At 40.4% G+C, this 19,186-nt stretch overlaps 1 protein-coding gene across 1 annotated transcript in view; it reads left to right on the top strand.

The window, feature by feature from the left end:
- Positions 1–19,104, top strand: part of LOC123980832 (VPS10 domain-containing receptor SorCS2-like) — a 174,441-nt gene extending 155,337 nt beyond the window's left edge. The window contains exons 3-4 of the mRNA XM_046065379.1: positions 18,587–18,686; positions 19,025–19,104. Of these exons, the coding sequence (XP_045921335.1) occupies positions 18,587–18,686; positions 19,025–19,090 (166 nt within the window). The 3' untranslated portion in view covers positions 19,091–19,104. The remainder of the gene's footprint in view (positions 1–18,586; positions 18,687–19,024) is intronic.
- Positions 19,105–19,186: the final 82 nt, after the last annotated feature.

Genomic DNA, 19,186 nt, shown 5'->3' with positions numbered 1-19,186 from the left:
TATGTCTCCTCGTTCTGTCCAGTTAAATTTGGTGTGCCTCAGGGGTCGGTCTTAGGACCCATTTTGTTTTCCTTGTATCTGCTTCCCCTTGGACATATTATCCATAAACATGGCATTTCTTTTCATATTTATGCTGATGACACACAAATATACTTGCCCGTCAGATCCACAGACCCTGGAATGCTGAGTTCACTTAACAACTGCCTTTGTGAAGTTAAAAAATGTATGTCAAATAATTTCCTCCAGCTGAACTCAGACAAAACAGAAATCCTGGTCATCGGGTCTCAGCAGATGGCAAATCAAATACTGCCATCTGCTGGTTCCCTAGTAAATCACATTAAGCCTGTGGCAAAGAACCTTGGTGTTTGGTTTGATAGTAATTTAAATTTCGAGCAGCACACCACAAAGCTTGTTCAATCATGTTTTTATCAACTTAGAAATATAGCAAAAATTCGATCTATGTTAACTTTTAAGGACCCCTAGACCATTTTACACGCCTTCATCTCATCACGCCTGGATTATTGCAACAGCCTTTTCACCTGTTTAACCCAAAAATCTACTGATTGACTCCAGACTGTCCAGAACTCAGCTGCCAGGCTTTTAACCAGAACAAAGAAATATGACCACATTACCCCTATTTTAGCTTCATTACACTGGCTCCCAGTATGTTTTAGAATTGACTTTAAAATTCTGTTGATTACTTTTAAAGCTCTTCACGGCCTCTCGCCTTGTTATATTTCTGAACTTTTAGTCCCATACACACCAGCACGTACCTTGAGATCCTCGGGCAGAGGTCTATTGTCTGTTCCAGTGTCTCGACTGAAAACTAAAGGGGACAGAGCGTTTGCTGTCAGGGCCCCGAGGCTCTGGAACAGCCTGCCCGAGGAAATCAGGTCAGCTGAGTCAGTCCCTTCTTAAAACATACTTTTATAGGAGAGCTTTTCCCGATCTTATTTGACTTTATTTTATCCCTTTTATTTTATTGTATTTTACTAATTTTATATTTATCTTAACGTGTATTTTAGTCTTTTCAATGTTTTCATGCTTTTATCTTGTATTGTTTTTGTATTATTGTCTCTTGGGTATTATTGTCTTTACACTTGTTAAAGCACTTTGTAACTTGTTTTTGAAAAGTGCTCTACAAATAAAGATTATTATTATTATATTATTATGTGTTGATGAATTAAAACTGAATTAAAATCTGCGTGGGGTGCTCTTGTCTGCCTTCCTCAGGAAGTTATGTAGCCTATCTCAATATTTGTCCTCCTCAGCTGGCCATTATTAATCCTTTATTATCTAGCAGCATCCTGTGAAGTATCAGACTTTCTGTTACAAACAGTTTTAGATTGTATTTAGAGCATTTATAGCTGTTTTGATTGCTTCCACAAATATGCCGTGTTCTTTCAGTAATAAACAAAACTGAGTAGTTTATTTGTGTCATTTATTTATCAGGCACATCCCCGACGCCCATTAGCAGCAATATATCTATAATCATTGTTAAAGCGGCAGTCATCAGGCAGCAGGTGTTTTTAAATGACCACTAATAATTATAATTCTGGCTGTCGTTTTCCTGTGGAAGCAGCAGGATGTTATTAGCGAGGAGTTTAGGGTGATCAGAAAGCGCCGCTATAAATCATTTTTGTCAGTAACACGTCAAATAACAGCCAGAAAAAGTTGTTTTCTGGAAAGTGAAGTGTTTATTGGACACACAACTTTTTTTCATCAATACGATGTTATTTTCTCTCGCTATTTAACTCTTTATTTTGCCTTGTAGCAGATGTTCCTCTGTTCACACACAAAATAATGAAATATGAAATGTCTACTCTGAATTTCTTCTCTGAATCGGTCAATGTAACATACAGATTATGATAGACATGGAATTGCTTTAGTGAACATCCAGGAGAAGAAGTCAATTATTAGCAAGTGAGTCATTGCAGCATCCAAGTGATTATCATGACAGCATTTCTAAAAAAAAAACATGCAACCTACCCTCATTAGTGGAAATTGAGAAATGTATTAATATCTCAACTCATACTCTAAATATATCTTAAGATGACATGTTAGTCTTTAATCTTGTAAAATAGTTTTTTATCTCAGTGTGACCTCCTATTTAAAGCAAAGACTCTATTATATATATATTTTTTATTTAACTTTTATTTTACCAGGAAAGAAATCCATTGAGATTTTTAATCTCTTTTACAAGGATGTCCTGGATAATTATCAGACTCATCCCTCCAAAATGCACCACAGAGCGCCACAGGAAGTCCTTTCTAACTCATTCCTCAGAGTGTCAGACACACAGTCTCTAAGTCAGTAACAGACCTTGTTGTGCAATACTTCAGAAACTAATGTGCAATATTCTTTGTTTCAAGACTAAATGTGCAATATTCTCTATTACTGCAAACTTTAAGGACGTCTAATACATTCCACCTCAACGCTATCAGTTCTTATTATTATTACTACTGTTTATTCTTTACTACTATTTATCATTACACTTTTGTCATATACTGTAAACTGTCCACTCACATAGTTCTTCATATTCTACTTAGCAACTTTCTATTATTATAGCCACTTCTTTATTGTTTATTTGATGTGCAATGTGAGCAACTGTGACACAAGTATTTTCTGATTTCTGATTTATTTCTGATAGATTTCTTTCTATGGGGATGTCCAGTCAGTACTGGTGGTAATTGTGGTAAACTGAAGCAATAAATCCCTCAGTGTGTGCTATAGTGACCGAGAAAGCAGAGTAAGTTGACAAAAACAAAGTTAATGCTAGCTAATGCTAGCTGAACTAGCGCTGCAGCATAAAGTTCCACTAAAAGCAACATGAAAAAACAGTTACCAGCATCTGAGCACACTCAGGCTTTTGGACAGCGTCCAAAAAACAAATGCTGACATTCATTGCAGCAGAACTCAAGACTGCCTCAATTGACTGCATCGATACTTGGACAGCCACATAAAAGTGCAGAATTGTCCCTTTAAATAAAGTTTAAAAAACATGTTTGATAAAATAATCAAAACAGTGTATTTGGCATTATGGTGGGTATAATACGATTGATGGATTTATTGCCTTATATATGCTGTATCATATTTGAGACACATTTTCAGCATGATTTTTTATAAAATAAAGCAGGAAATATCAAGTAATTATCAGTTGCTTAGTCAGTGAATATTCATACTGTAATATAAGTAACAATATAAATATTATTCTTACCGTAACCTTTTCAAAATTATGATTTCCCTGCCAAGTCACTATGAAGGCAGCCATATTGGATATGTCATTCAAAGACCCGCTACTGCCTACGGTGAACAGATACATTCAGCAGAGGGTAGAAGGCATGCGTCAGATTGCATACAACCATTTTTTCAGGAATGTATTGATCATGTTCATGACTTAGGGTTCTAAGAAACTCATGTAGCAAATATAATACAACTGGGAATCTAGCAAATGAAGGCGTTTGAAAAAAATCCATTGTACCAGAAACACTTTCCCACATCTTCGTAAGGCTGGGCCTTTTAAAAGATGAAAATCAATGTCACTGCTGCAAGGGGAGGTTGAGGAAAGTCTTGCATCAGAACCTTGTATGTCAAAATAAAGTAAATAATATAACTTTCCTTTTGCTTCCCACACAAATGACTTGACATGAGGATAATCTCACTGCGCCACAACGTCTTTTTTTTTCTGCTGTAAGGCTCCTGCCACCACCGGCACCCCGGCTAGCTTTGGGTCAAATTCTTCCAGCACTGTTTTAATGGTCCTGCTCAGTAGAGATATTAATAGTCGAGGTTAGTGGATTGCACACTCAGAACCACACAATCTGCTCTCACTGAAGGCAGGCGGCTGCAGTAAAGATTACCCCATGAGTAAGGATTGCTTTTATAGGCCTGTAAACACATTCACTGCAGTGTGGCATTTAGACATTTAAGAGCCATCTCAGTTGCCTTTTATTATTAAGAGGTGGATGTCCTTCTCGGTGATGCATGTTAGCTTTTATTGCCTCAGATGATTGTACCGTTGCAAACTCCAATTACAGGTATCTGGTGGGGGTTGGATGTTCATGCAAACCTGAGATGAACCTGTTCAGTATAACAGTTCAGTATAGCCTTGCTCAATAAATATGACACATCATAAGAGATATCTGGATAGTATCTGACTCCAAACACACCGAAGAGCAGCTACACCTAGTTGAGCCAATGCGCTTTATACAATGTGTGGGTGTGTGTCTTAGGGGGGCGACAGATGATTAGGAGATGAGAAGGCACTGCAGTGTGCTTGCTCGGCCCCCTGGGAAACTGGTTGCCTCTCTGTGTTGTCAGCCCACGTACTGCAACCACCGTCTGCCTCACTCTGTGTGCGTGTGTGTCCAACGCGGTCCCTCCTCTCTCTCTGCAGGATGCAAACTTAGATGCATCCAGCAGGAGAAGAAAGTTGGACTGTTTGCATTATAATGTTAATTCTGCTCATGTTAGCTGCCACCCCTGTAGATTTTGATAAACCAAAATATTCAGATCTGTTGCTGATGCTGTTGTTGGGTGTATAGTGTGTCTGTGTCTGTGTCTGTGTGTGTGTGTGTGTGTGTGTGTGTGTGTGTGTGTGTGTGGTGTGAAAAGTGAAAAGTAGAAAATGACCAGCATGTAGAAGCCCCGTTCCTCAACGTCAATCATCATATCAACACACTGATACAACCTCTCTCAGTATGACAAGTAGATAATGGTGGCTAATTTTAGCTAAGCTTAGCAAAACATATGCTGTTGCTTTGTAACTCTCCCTGTGCTACTGTTACACTACATTTTAGTGTCTTCCATTATCTTGTAATTTTATCACTTGTGGCCACACTTTAAGCACAGAGCTGGAGTCTGGATATGGTTAGCCTAGATTAGTATAAATACTGGAAGCAAGGGCAAAGAGCTTGCTTGCTAGCTAGCATAACAAATGAAGAAATACACCTAAAGCCAACTTTTCTATATTTGTGTAACCCACACATGAACATGCATGTATATTATATTTATGGGTGAGCACAGCCTATGGAATCTCTAAACTGACATGATGGTACCAAACTGCCAAATTCATTGTATGGTTGCCAGGTGCGGGGTCTGTTCAGGCTGAAGAAACAAAATATAACACGTTAATTAGTGAGTGTCAGACGTGTTGGTTGACATTTATGTATTTGAATTTGAGACAGGCAAGGTTATTATAGTTTTACATTAGTTTTTATTTTTATTTCTGACTTTTTGTTTTCAAGTTCAGTTTAGTTTTAATTTGTTTTTAAAGCAGGTTTGCTAGTTTAGTTTAGTTTTTATTTTTTATGACAATGCTTAGTTTTAGTTTGGTCAGAAAAAGTACTGTGTAATAAAAACTCAACAAAACATCATACAATTTTTAAAAAATGTATTCACTTAGGACAGATGTACAACAATCCACAAAAGACAACTATAAAAGATGTATGACAGCTGCCTCGACTGGGGTTAGCTTCTGTATCTGGGGAGGGGGGCTTGGCGTTGACCTTGTTAAGTTAGCCTTCTTGTGCAAGCTTTTCGATGGACTTTCAAATTCGTGAGATTTTTCCTAGGCTTATATAGATCCTATGAAATAAATTGACAAACATTACATTCAGTCATATAATTTTAGTTTATTTTAGTTAGTTTTGCAAACAGACAATACAGTTTCAGTTAGTTATCTTTTTTTGTAAAGTTTTGTTTTTATTTTATTACAGTTAACAAAAATTTTTTTTTAAAACTTAATTTTCATTATTTTGTTACTTTTAGTTAAGGATAATGACCTTGGAGCCAAGTAGCTGTATCCATGCTTCCCAGCTAGGCTGGCTGACTCTAGCTCCTTACTTACCAAAGGCATAAGGCATGGTATCAGTCCTCTATCTATCTCTAGATAAATCAAAAGATTTTTTATTGTAATATGAAAAGCTTCCAATGTGGTGTTTTACATTTTATAATTAAAGTATTATATATACAAAATTATTGTGAAAAAAAATACACAAATGAAAGGTTATCAAGAAGACAACAAGTCTGTTTTGGTAGCTCCTGAAACATTTAGAAATGACCAAGTGTGGTAAGGGTTAAGATCTTTATAAATCTACAGTACACTACCACCACTGAATTTAGTACACATCTATAACTCCAGTCTTATTGACAGTCAAAGTAACAGCAATCAGCAGTGGCTGATTAGTCCCAGGGTCTTGTCAGACACGGTTACTGTGACAAATTGGTTTGTCTTCGCGTAGCCTAACGTTGGCACAGGACCCTCTCCCAGGAGGCCTCACTTCTGACACCCAGGCACATGTGGGCGTCTGATGATCCTGTCAGGCTTCTCTTGTTGGGGTCAAAGGTCAAAGTGCTGAGATTAAAAAAGAAAGAGGGACATGGGGACAAAGAGATAGGGATGTTCCCTGAGTCTGATATCAAATGTCAACAAATCACAACAAAATCTATAAACAAACACAATGCCCACAAAGGCTTTATTTCATCAGTTTGATAAAGCATTACATAAATAAATAATCCTGTGACGTCATGTGAAACCTTCTGATCCTCCTCTTAATGAATTTCTTCTGCGAAGCACAGCTCAATCTCCAACTAATCGGTGAAGGGTTTCTGCCCATAAGTTATCCACAGCACAGCCCTCCGGCACATCAAGGCACCTTTTCTCACGTCCTTCGTGGTTGTCTTTGTATTTGCTCTTGATCATTGCCAGTGAGACAGCATGTTGGCCTTTAAGTGGACTACTGTGAGATGCCCCACGGCAGTAAGAGAATAGGTTTCCAGCATTAAGCCACGCTCAACAAGGAGAAAGTAGCCCGTTGGTCTTTGAAGTCAAGACCCTTAGAGGGGTATCAGGTGATGAATAGAGATTCAAACCAGTTTGTTTTTAATTAAACTCTGTTGTTCTGTAAGGAAAACTATCGATCCATTTTCTGCTTTGAAGATTTTCCTTTCCGCCATTTACATGTATAACTGCGTGGCAGTGTTATACTTAAAAGCCATTTTATTTCTGCCTAAGTAAATCCCAAAACAATTGCTACTGGGTAAGTACTAAATAATCAAAATGATTATCATTTATCCTAATTAATAAATGACTTCATTGTCCATAAAATTGTCCAAGTGTAACATTGACCATCTCAATTCTCTGAGGCCCATGATGTTCAAAACTCAACATTTTGTTAACAATAATATATAACAAAACAGTAAATCCAAATTTTTGAAAAGCTTCAACCAGCAAGTGTTATAATATAATAAATAACTAACATTTATAAAACTGGTGACCTGTCCACAATGGGTTGTGTCGCTATTACGACCGGCGCGCTGTGAACAGTTGGTGATCGTTTCCTCTGGCTGGATGAATTTTATGTGTGATCCGTGCACTAGTGCAGCTGGGGGCTCAACGCAGCGCAACGCAACTTTCTAAATTCTTCCATCTCACGGAGAAAAGAAGTCAAGTCGAAACAAAATGTGCTTTATTGGCATGAATGTTAATACAACAGTATTACCAAAGCTAAAGGAAAATACAAAAAGAATTCTATTCATATAGTTCATTGAATAAATAAAATAAAATTATAGTATTTCTATACATTGGATATAGAATAATATTATCTAATATTGTTAATTTCTCTACGTTTTCTTTCATTACAGCTGTGTCTCCTTCTGGCAACAATAACAGAAGCCATCTCTGCACAACACTTGGCAGTTTGCACCTTCCTTTCAAACGTATGAAATACAGAGGCTGTTGCACTCACATGAAATTGCGTTTAGGCTTGGTAGATCACATTGCGTGTAGTAAATAAATGTATTTGCATGTTACGCCCCAAACTGCATATTCATTAAGGCAAAAGTACTAAATGAACAACAGGTGCTATCTTGCGCTTTTGAAAGACGTCATTCTGCGTGCACACCGTTAGTAGATCAGCTTATGTGCTAATTTGCTGGTGATATCAAGTTTGCGCACATTTTTACTCACGCAAACCTTTTGTAAATCAGGCCCTAAGAGTCTATTGCCATGCCTCTGTGAGGCTTTGAACTTAATGCTTACTTCTGCTGCTTCCATCGCCACAGCTACACTCCTAGCACGGTTAATGAAAGTACCAACCACTGTAATACATCGCTTCAAAAACATATGCTACAGACAATTTTAACAGCTTCTTAATAGCAGTGAAGCTTAAACCAAACAAACCAAAAAGTGACGGGGCTAGTACAAAAGGATTTAGCCATCTTGATCACCTGCAGTAACATCCAACTCCATTGTCCCTTTTAAATCCAAATATTGCTTTTCAAGCAAAACCCTCAGTCCGTTTTGCTGCTTAAGATTCCAATTCAATCAGGCCACAAAACTGAAGGCAAAAAGGAAATCAATAAAGCTGAGGAAACATGTCTTTCTTTTTTTTTACCATGTCCAGTTTAGTTAAAAGTTGCCTATCCAAAGCACAATTTGCAAGAAAGTCTCCTGGAGGTTGTTTAACAGTCACTGTCTAGTGGCACAAACAGAATTCTGCAGCACAACCACAAAGGTCCTTTTGGGTTCAAATTATATAAAGAGCCATAATTGCTACATAACATTCATGGGTTCCGCAAACCAAACACAAATAAACAACATTCCCTAGGCCTATTCACCATCACTTCAAAAGTGGTGGTACAGTCATCAGCAAAACAGTAAAGGTGATGATTGGCTGTTGGCATCAGCTGCTTTTATTTTGGACTAAATTCATACAAAAAAATCCCCATTATTTTATCCACATTTGAGCTTTTCCAGAGGACGAAGAGGTCTGAAACATAATGTAATGCTTACACTGGTTTGGCATAGTTCCATCCCACTGACTGCAATATTATACCATACTATAAATTATACAAGCTCTATCCTTAATGTGTCCCTCACAGGACAGTTCTCACTTTTCACTGGCCTATTAGTCAAAGCTAAAGCTAACTAGAAGCAGACACCAAACCATCTCTCTGTTTATGGTTTATATGGGAATCTGCTGCTTGCACTTGGTACAGCTGACCATTTGTTCACTGTTAGACTACTTCTAATGACTTGTGGTTGTGAGTGTATTAGCATAAATAGCAGACAGAGCTGTCCACCTGTCTGTCCTCTTCTTCTCAAAAAATCTCATAATTTACCATGCTACATCGTTGCTAATGTTAGCTACCTAGCGTTAGCTACATTCCATTAGCTACGTTAAAGTTTAAGTAGCTAACTAGCTATATAGGCATGTCGACCGGTTAACTCTAGGGTTAACATCCTTTGTGTTGCATAGGCCTATAGGGACTGAACAGCGGGAAATGACACGCCGTTTCTGCACTATAGAAGTCAATGCAGTCTAACCAGCGTGAAATGACACGGAAACAGTGAAACAGTGAAACCCTAACCCTGACAATGTTTTAATTGCTGAGAACTGAGTAATATTTTGGCTTGCGTTATTCACCTACATGATATCAGTAATTGGCTTTTTGGGATGAGAGTGATGAGTATTTTCCAAAAGCCTGAGGAAAGAATGAAAAAACAACATCTTTTTAGATGTTAGATCAAAGCAATTAAGCTGAAGAGCATTATTTTGTCTTTGTACTTCCTCTGCACGGTTATAGAGAAAGAAAACAAAGTGTAGAGAGGTTGATCATTTGCAGAGTAGATTGATTGAAACAGCAGAGAGAGGAAAGGCTCTGCTGCTCTGGCTTGAACAATGTGGTCTGTTTAAGGATTCACAGCCACGTTTGGTTGGCGGATTTGCTACGTTTTTTCTGCTCAATTCTGTTCATTCTTCTGCACACATAAAACAGAAGATCCAAGTCACACTTCCCAGGTTCAACTGCACACAAACACACTAATGTTTCACGTGAAGCCTGGGATAGTGTGATATTCAGGGTGCACGTCCCTAAGGGTGCTGGTAGGGTTGTCACCTAGATAAATGTCCCCATTTACTGCCCTTCCTCCTTCTATACAGCTGGGACAAGGTGCAGGGAGGGTGCAGCGTAGGTGTTACAGACTGGAAGTGGATGGGGTGTTTCTCAAGGCTTTCGGTGGCTCTGCTGAGCCAAATCCAGCCAGCAGAAGTGGCTGAGTCAGAGCTTAACCACATGAGAGCAGAAAGACTGAAGAGAACCTTGCAAGAAGTGTTCGATCTCGGTCAGGAGAAACAGAGGTAGAGAGGCAGAAGGATAAATGGACTGGCAAAGCTCAAACACTTCTTTACATGGCTCACGTTTCAGTCAACGGGTTTACATTCAACAATTTCCCATCAGGGATCAATAAAGTATTTCTGATTACATGCACTTCACAGATCATTCTGTCCCTCATCATAAAAGACATTTTTCTCCGTTCCGTGTGGGTTGTTGCCGTTTTGACACAAATGCTGGAGACAAAGCCTGAGACCTGTCCTGGGACTGGGCTCAGCTATAAAGCTTTGATTCACCCTCTCATGTTAGCTCTCCACGGATACCTTTTTAACTTTTTTGCCTTTTCACCCTTTCCTATGGGGACATAACAACCTGATAGTGACTTTGATGATTCCCTGATTTCTCTCTTTTTACAGTCATGAAAAAGATTTGAGTCTATACTGATTTCAGTTTTCATTTCTGCTAATTATGCTCACTGGGAGAGCCATGGAGTTTTGTTGATGGGGTCCAGGGAGTTTGGTTGTTTCTCCTGGTAATACAGAGTGTATACACACACATTCCCTTTTTATCGATGTTATTAGAACCATTCCTGCACCTCTTTTCAGAGAAACAACCTCAGTGATTTCCGTTCCTAGCTATGGGCATATAAAACAATCTCTAATTGGAAACAGATTAACAGGAGGAGTCCCAAAGTTCGAGCATTGTACCACAAGTGAGTAATTTATGAAGCATTATGTGATCGATCGCGTGGAAGATGTTGAGAATGAAATATGTGGCACAATGGTTTACAGCGCTTTGAGTGGTCGCAAAGACTCGAAAGGCGCTATACAAATACAGAGCCTTTACATTTACATTTATCCACTACGCTACTGGGTGGTGGGTAGGTAGGCTGACTGTAGTCCATAGAGGGAGACCTCAAGGCCATGGCAACCTCCGAATGTCTTTTTATTATTCTTTTATTCAGTGGTTCTTGTCAAAAGGATCCCAAAAAAATACCATTAAAGCAGACAGGACGAGGCCAGTGACTCACCGTAGAGTCTCAGAGAGTAGAGGTGAGTGGCGAAATAAAAACCTCTTATAACCTCTGGGAAGGCTGCTTGATGAATTTCAATACCTTGACTCACAGTTTCTTCTTTCTATAGAGTCATTATTATGTCATTTCTCCATACAAACAGGAAAAATAGAAGTAAAATGAATTGTAGGGGGCTTCCATGAGCAGCATCTCAAATGGCAGAAGCTCTTTGCTCCTGATATCTATGCTCCAGTGGTTTTGAGCACTTCAAGAGACTATCCGCCACTGTGAAATGCCCTTACCGAGCATGAATCACTGTATCCTGGCTAACTGCCTGCTCAGACTACTGGCAGTGTAGGAGGCACTTCCAGATGCAGTTTGCCAATTGCTGTCGAGGCATCAGTGACTAAGCTGAACAGAAATTTAGCCCACATCTTCCCACCCTCTGCCGCCAGGTATTGTGATTTTAATGCAAATTAGCTAATTTACTCTCATCATACGGCATGAGCGATTGTAGCATAAGCAACAGAATGGACCCTTGTAACAGCATCAGTGACTGTCAACTCTGATCAGTTCCACTTCTACAAGTGTCTACTCCTACTCTTTACAGAACAGGACAATACAGTGTGTTATCTTCCAAGTCCTCTCTGCTGAATTAGACATGACGGTGCATTCAAGGTCCTCCGCCACTGCAAATGGCACTTTAATAAAGTGGTGCCAAGTGCAGAGGCAGGACTCAAAATCCAAAGTGTGCTCTATAATTGTTCAGGAAGTGAAGGATGGGAGAGGGAGAAGAATGTGAATGCTGATGAGCCATCATTGGACATATTCACAGGACTGCGCTGGTGGAGGAAGGTTTTTCACAGTAAAAGCATCTGTTCCTGGAAATAACCAACAGTACATATTCTCCCACTAACCCCTCGTGATATATAGCCGACAGATGGCTCATGGGTCATGAGCTTTGGGTAGTCACCAAAAGAATGAAATTGTGGAAACAAGCAGCAGAAATGAGTTTCCTTCACAGGGCTGGGCACATCCTTAGAGATATTGTGAGTAGATCAGACATCCCTGATGATCATCTGAACGAGATGCTCCCTGAACACCTCCCAGTAAAGGTTTTCCTGGCACATTGAGACCAGGTGGAGGCCCAAAACAGGCGGATGGGATTACATATCCCATCCGAGCATAGGGTCGTCTCAGGATCCTCCTGGAAGATATGAAGAATGTGGCAAGGGAGAATGAAGTCTTGGCCACCTTACGTAGACTGCTGCCAACGTGACTCAATCCTGGATAAGATTCGGAAAATGTATGGAAGGTTTTGGCATATCTGTCTTTGAGATTCTTGCCTCTGCCTCAAAGACAATGTCAAATCACTGACAAGTCACATTTAAATAAATCAACTGCTGGCTCTGCAAAAACAGTGCCTCTGTACTATGGATAATCCACAAACCTCACTGTCACAAGTGTTCATTTGGACAATTTCTTTGGTAGAGAGAAGTTTACAACACACAGCGAGATCTCTGAGCAGTTTTCTCTCTTCTATAGTCTGTCATAAACCTGTCAATCATAGCGCTTTTCTGTAGACACTAAGACTTGTTTGCCCTTTCGTTCGCAGTGAACAGTGTGGCTGACACCTCTGCTACGGTCATCCCAAGGCCAAGAGAAGTTCGTCAGTTGTCTTTTTGCTTTCCCTACCAACACAGGTTCACACCTTACTTGCATAGCTGCCATTTCCTGGAGGCATTCACAACTGAGGAGCGTTCACACTAACGGACTGAGTGTTAAAATCTGTTTGTCTGACATTTAACTGTCACAACCAGATCGCGACAGGGCCACAAATGTCTTGAAGGAACGATGGAGGCATTGTGGTAGCCACGGGCATTTTTGATCAGTTTTTTTTTCGAAGTCAGCTCACAGCTCTCCTGCAGCTTCTCTGTTTGCAACATGTGGTAGATCTCTGGAAGACATACAATCATTCTACATTCCATTCTGCAGTCAATAAAGCCGGGCTTTGACACAATCAGGCCAGAGTTGATGGCCATAAAGCCTTCGTCATGGGTACACCTGAGACTCCCTGAGCTTTATCATCCATAACCATTGCACTGCTGTAAAAAGTAAGGAAAATAAACATACTGTAGACAGCACTGATATGTTGCCTGATTTCTAAAAATCAGCTGCAGTCAAGCAAACTGGCCAACTTTAAACAAAGATGCGAGACAGATAGAGGTCAGCATTGATGACCTGTCCGTGTGTGAAGCAGATGGAAGCACCCCCTTTAATCTTTTTAGGATCACACCTCGTTGGCTCATTGTCTCAGCACCACAGCGATGTGTCATGAAACTGTGTTTCTGCACATTTACCATTCTAAAGCATAAAATGTGATCACACTTGTTGAAAGTGCAATCCTTCAGGTGGTATTTATGATGCCTTGCTTTTAACCACTGTAAATCAGCTGTAACGCTAATGGTGGCCCTCTCCCAGCAGTATTTTTTAACACTATTGATGGCAAGTGCCTTTGCTGCGATAAATCAAAAGCTCCCATCTCCGGCTAATTCCCTGCTCTTTCAAAAAGAAAGATAGACAAGCTCATATCGTTTGGATCGCTCTTGACCCGGGCTTTTAACTGCTCTGGACAAAATCTGGCTCCAAATTCTTTTGGGATGCAGCTATTAACCCCAGTGATTGGTACCCTGGCAAGAAAGCAAATTTGCCTCATGCTTCATCACTCTTGTCAGCGGAGTGGTGGCGTGAATTGCATATTTCTCAGCCTTGTGTGTCGGTGGCAATGCAGCATGTTGCACAGATGATCGAAAGCTCTGACACATTCTCCACAGGCAGATACGGCTCAATTCTCTGTCTAGTCAGGGAACTCTGGCTTCTTTCCCGACTGCCCCCCAATTGCTAGTTGAGTTCCCTGGGACATCTGTATGTAAGCCAATCACTGATGAGTCTTGTCAACAGTCTGGCCGTCTGGCTGTTCGGGCCTGACTCAGACTGACAGCATCTGTCTGCCTCAGCATTCAGCTCCCTGCACAAATCAGACCTTCCGCTTGTCAAGTCGCATCCAGCGACTGTATGTCCCCTGGCTCGTCTTTAACACGGCAACTGCTCTGCTCTGCCATTAGCTTTGATTGAATCTGTTTCAGAGTATTAGCTTAGTTCTTGACAGCACATACCTCTTGACATGCATGCACAGTGAGAATAGACATGCCTTGAAGGATACACCTTCATGACTAACATGTTGAAGATCTTAAGGTGGATATATCGGAAATTCATTAGAAATCTGTTTCTACACGTCCATCCTCATTCCCCCACTTTCTCTATATTTTGATATTACGTTTCGTCACACGTCGCTTTGATGCTCTCGATTTGTCTTCTCTGAGACATTAGGCGCTGGGAGCAACCTTGACATATTAGGACATTAAATCTGAATCAGCACCTGTCGCCACCCTAAAGTGCTTCCACATTCTCTGTTTTCTCAAGCGCATCAAGGAAAATACAATTTCACCCACGGTGTCTGTCTCTGTCACATCCACTCTCACAGACACTTCCATGTCTGCCTTTCGCTCCCCTTTCCTGCCTCAGTATTCTAGTGGCGTGTGCCCTTCCACTGTTATTGTTTCAGCTGTATGGCCTCTACCAAGTGGCTTGTTTAAGTCTTTGTGCATCAGAAACAAATGTTTCTCCATCCATGTCATGATTATGATGTTTGAGGGTAAGATTGTGGGAGTTGTTTCCCTGAACTGACTGGCACTGACACACCCGAATGAAATACCATTTGTACATATTGTACGAAATAAAGGGGAATATCAGTGGTAATGGTTTGTGTGTGTGTGTGTGTGTGTGTGTCCTGATGCCCTACTTTTCTGCTAATATGTCATTTTGCTAGGCTGCATTGAGTGCAAGATTCAATTTTAGTCACTTTTTCTTCCAACCCTTCTCCCCTCTCCTCCTCCCAGTGCTCCGCCATCTCCCCTTTCATCTGCTCCCCACGCTGTTTCAAAGTAATTATTCCTCATTAATCTACAATAGCTCCCCACCAGTCTATTAATCCAGGGGTCTGGATGGCAGACAGTACAAAATGAACTCTCCTATTAACTCAACATCGTTATTCTCGCCATATAATGTGCTGTGTCTGCTGACTTTCCACACCAACCCCCAAATTAGCCTTGTTAGTGGTGCAACATATTTCCATTGCGCCCTGACTCCTCCCCCCTACTTAGCAACATTTTTCAGTTTCCATGTTAATGTTTTTCACGAGTCACAACAAAACGATTTGACTAGTAGATGCTGCTACTAGGCAAGGTTTTTATATACGAGTCACAACAAAACGATTTGACTAGTAGATGCTGCTACTAGGCAAGGTTTTTATATAAAAAAAAACACACCAGCCGCATCTACTTGAATATTAAAATTCATAAATACTGTATATTTTATAATTACATTTTTTAGAAGTTCGGTCACCTCCTTACGTGCAGCGAGAAACAATCCAACAACTCCATCCACATCAAGCTGGCCTCAACTCTTATCTTTTTTTGTACAATTTTTTGTACACATGTGAATGGTCAGCGTTGAGATATTGAGATGTGTTTCTGGGCATAAGGCCACCCCAGCCCTGGTCACTCATTCCACCCCTGCTAATAAAGGACTATGAATATGTAATAGGCAGTACGCTTTGCAGACCTCTATGTTAAACAGTTTATTCCAATGTCATGTATAGCAACCTGCACTCTAACAGACTGCTTTGTGCATGCTGGTAAAATTAGGTAAGATTTTTTTTTACATTACAGTATGTAACAACTTAGACCCGCACTATTTTTACAGTCAGTACAGTAGTACAGTAGTGACTGTGTGAAACAATAGGCTACTGTATTTTATAGCAAAGGGCCATGCCTTGTTTTATGTTTTATCTCATTAAGAAGTAGTACTTTATATCACTGCTGATTGCCACTGGTTTTACTTGAGATACAGTTAAAGCTGCAGTAACTGAAATTTTTATATTACCAATGGACCAAATGACTATGTGTAATGTTGTCAAACCACAGAAAATGATCATCGATTCTGTAGATCCTGAGGGCTCTACACAGCTTTTAAGCTGTTTCATCTACTTGTTTTGGTTTTACGGCCTAAAAATGTTGCTTTCATCAACCTCGTGTCCAGCAGCAGCTGGTAGGATTTTTAAGCAAAATGTACAAATGAACCAACTGTACACTCCCACCAAATCGCCGACAAAGTTACCAACTTGCTGGAGAACATACTGTACTTGAACATATTTAGCAGCTAATGAGATTTGTTAGAGACCAAAGAAGAGCTAAAACAAGAGTGGAGGTCTGATATTCATCAGTGGTTTTTTTGCTAACATGTTTGCCTTAGCAACTTAATACGCTAATGTCAGATGTTTTTAGCTTGTTGTGGAGTTACTCTTTAAGATTCAGCTATCAAAAAGGACTTAAACCCCAAAGACAAACAATGAACAGCAAAAATCACTAAGAGAATACTTGGAATTTGATTCTTGCATTAAAAAAGTAGATTTTTTTAGGTCTGTCTACCTGCTGACAGTGCTGTATTTCTTCTTCTTTTTTTAACCTGTCCTGCCCAGCAGCCTGGATACCATGTTGTGACAGATAGATTTTACTCTAACAAGAGAGTTTTAAGGGGGGACACAACCGGAGCCGACCAGCCAAATAACAGCAATAAACAGCAGACGTAAGAAAACAACTGAGGGAGAATGAAAAGGGGAAATAGTCAAGTAAAATAAATAAACAACACAGCACAGCCATGAAAGTCTATACATTGATGTTAATGTATGTGTTATTAGCATGAAATGAAAATAAGGGCTGCCTGGAAAGTAGGAAATCAACCTAAAAATGTATGTTACGTTTTGAAAAATGGTCTGAATAGTAATGTAAAGCTGAATTAGAATTTGTGTTTGACAAAGAGAGTATACAAGTGATGAATCCACAAATACAAAATGTTTATTGTCCTCCCAACTGCCCAGTGTGTTTTTTGAGCTTATACCCTGATGATCCAGCCTCTCAGTGGACCTCTACACACCAGGCCTAGCAGGCCCTGACTCCATCCACAAGTGGGCTTTTGAGATAAGCACTGAGCTGCCTGCTAACACAGCCATCAGCACTAGATCTGTCCGTGTCCTCCAAGCGATCCGGGGTTAAACACCGCACATAGGCCAGCGAGGAAGATGGAAACATGTGCCAGCTCACAACGGAGAAACAGCTCACCCCTGCTATGCCACTCCATTTTCTCCAGCTGTATCAGAGCACTCTGGGAGAGCTGATTGCTGAATGGCTTGGCAGGGCTTCGGGTGTATGTGTCTTATTGTGTGTGTGTGTCTGCCAGTGCATGATGTCCCACTGTGCAAAGGAGTAAATCCTCTCATCCTTAACCAGGCTGACGTGCTAGCTCATCTTTCTCTTTCATCAAGACCTCTTCTTCCAGCCTCCCTCCTGTTGAACCCTCAAGCCCTGGCTAAATGCTGCAGCGTCTCCTTTCCTATGTGCATTGGATTTCTCTCAAATTAGCCCCAGAAAGCTGTCAACTGCTGCACATAAGTGATTGGAAATACAGTCTACATTTGCATTCTTTCACCTCTATTTACTCCTCAGTTAAATTCAGTTTCTTAATCCAGTATAATCAGTATTGCTGCCATAATCTCCCCTGCTCGCATTATGTGGTTGAGAATGTTTCCTGGATTTGTCTTTCCTCTGGATATTCCTGACAGGAATGTGAGGCATTAATTATCCATAAGCAGTCACCTCTCTTCAGCCTTGCCGACCTGAAACCTCTTCCGTTTTTTTTCAAAACCTGTCACAATCACCTTCACTCTGCTGGACGGTTGTGACTGAGCCAGACTGGAGAAACAATCCAGCAGCCAGCGATCAATCTCAAACACACAAAGCAGTCTGTACCTGCTCTTTAAGCTGCCAGATTTGGGGATTGGCCAGTATGTCACTGCTAGCCCCGGGGCTGTTTTTGCATTGTCGTGGCACTGACAGGTTGTCCAGCCATTTCTGATTTGTCACCGAGCTCAGGCCGTGGTAATGTGGTGAACAGAGAGCTGATAAAATGTCTTCAGGGCAGTTTAGGAGAATGAGCAGGTCACCCTTACCTGGACTTTTTGAAGATTTAATCTCCTTCTGTCAACATAAAAGGTTTTTCATAGAGCTGCTGTTGTGTGAATATGCAGGATAAGAAGAATTTAGTGCTAAAGAATAAAGAAAAGTTACAAAAATTAATGAACCATCAACATATTGGACGTGCAGCAGGCGTTTTTTTTTTAGAGGTTCTTTTCTCCAAATCATTACCATAATGTCTTTTGTTATTGAGATTTTGTAATTCATGGGACCATTGCAAAAGGAAAATTACCATATTATTGTAAATATTCCTCAAAGTTTCCTTTCTAAATGTTGCTTGTTCTTGTTTTTGTCTGCCTGCTTTCAGGTCTACCGACTATGGCACGACCTACACCAAACTCAACCTGATGCCAGGGACACCCATCGTGGTGACCAGCTTCTACATCTGCCCGACCAACAAGAAAAAGGTAGGTGGATAGTGTTTCCCATGAGCTTGCTGAAATGAGAAATTTAAAAGCCTTGCCCTAGTGTGTTGTTGACAGACTGAGCTGGGGGCCTAAATGAATATTTACACTGGCAGGCTTGGATGGAATCACAACACATTTAATTAAAGATGTGTGATTTGAGAAAATGATCTACTGAAACTAAAGACAAACTCCTGCAGCTAACGTTAGGGAATTTAAAGTGTCAAACAATTTACTATTATACTCCATGAAGTTGGGGTAATTAATAGCAATGGATTAAAACCTAGTCAAAACTGAACCTGTGGAGGCCAAGATATCCTGACTTTTTATCCTGCCATCAGGAGAACCAGGCCAAATCCCAGTGGCCTGCCACTGATAGCCTTGCACATGGACAAAGGACCATTTAACAAACATGAGTAAGCACGCACACACGCTAATCACTTTCTACAAATGCCACTCCTCTCTGTAAGCTGTTAGGAAGCTTTTAACTCATCTTATCAAAT

Source organism: Micropterus dolomieu, linkage group LG12 (assembly GCF_021292245.1).
Source record: "Micropterus dolomieu isolate WLL.071019.BEF.003 ecotype Adirondacks linkage group LG12, ASM2129224v1, whole genome shotgun sequence".
NCBI lineage: Eukaryota > Metazoa > Chordata > Actinopteri > Centrarchiformes > Centrarchidae > Micropterus > Micropterus dolomieu.
The sequence above is the reverse complement of the archived record's forward strand: the minus strand, read 5'-3'. Positions and strand labels throughout refer to the sequence as shown.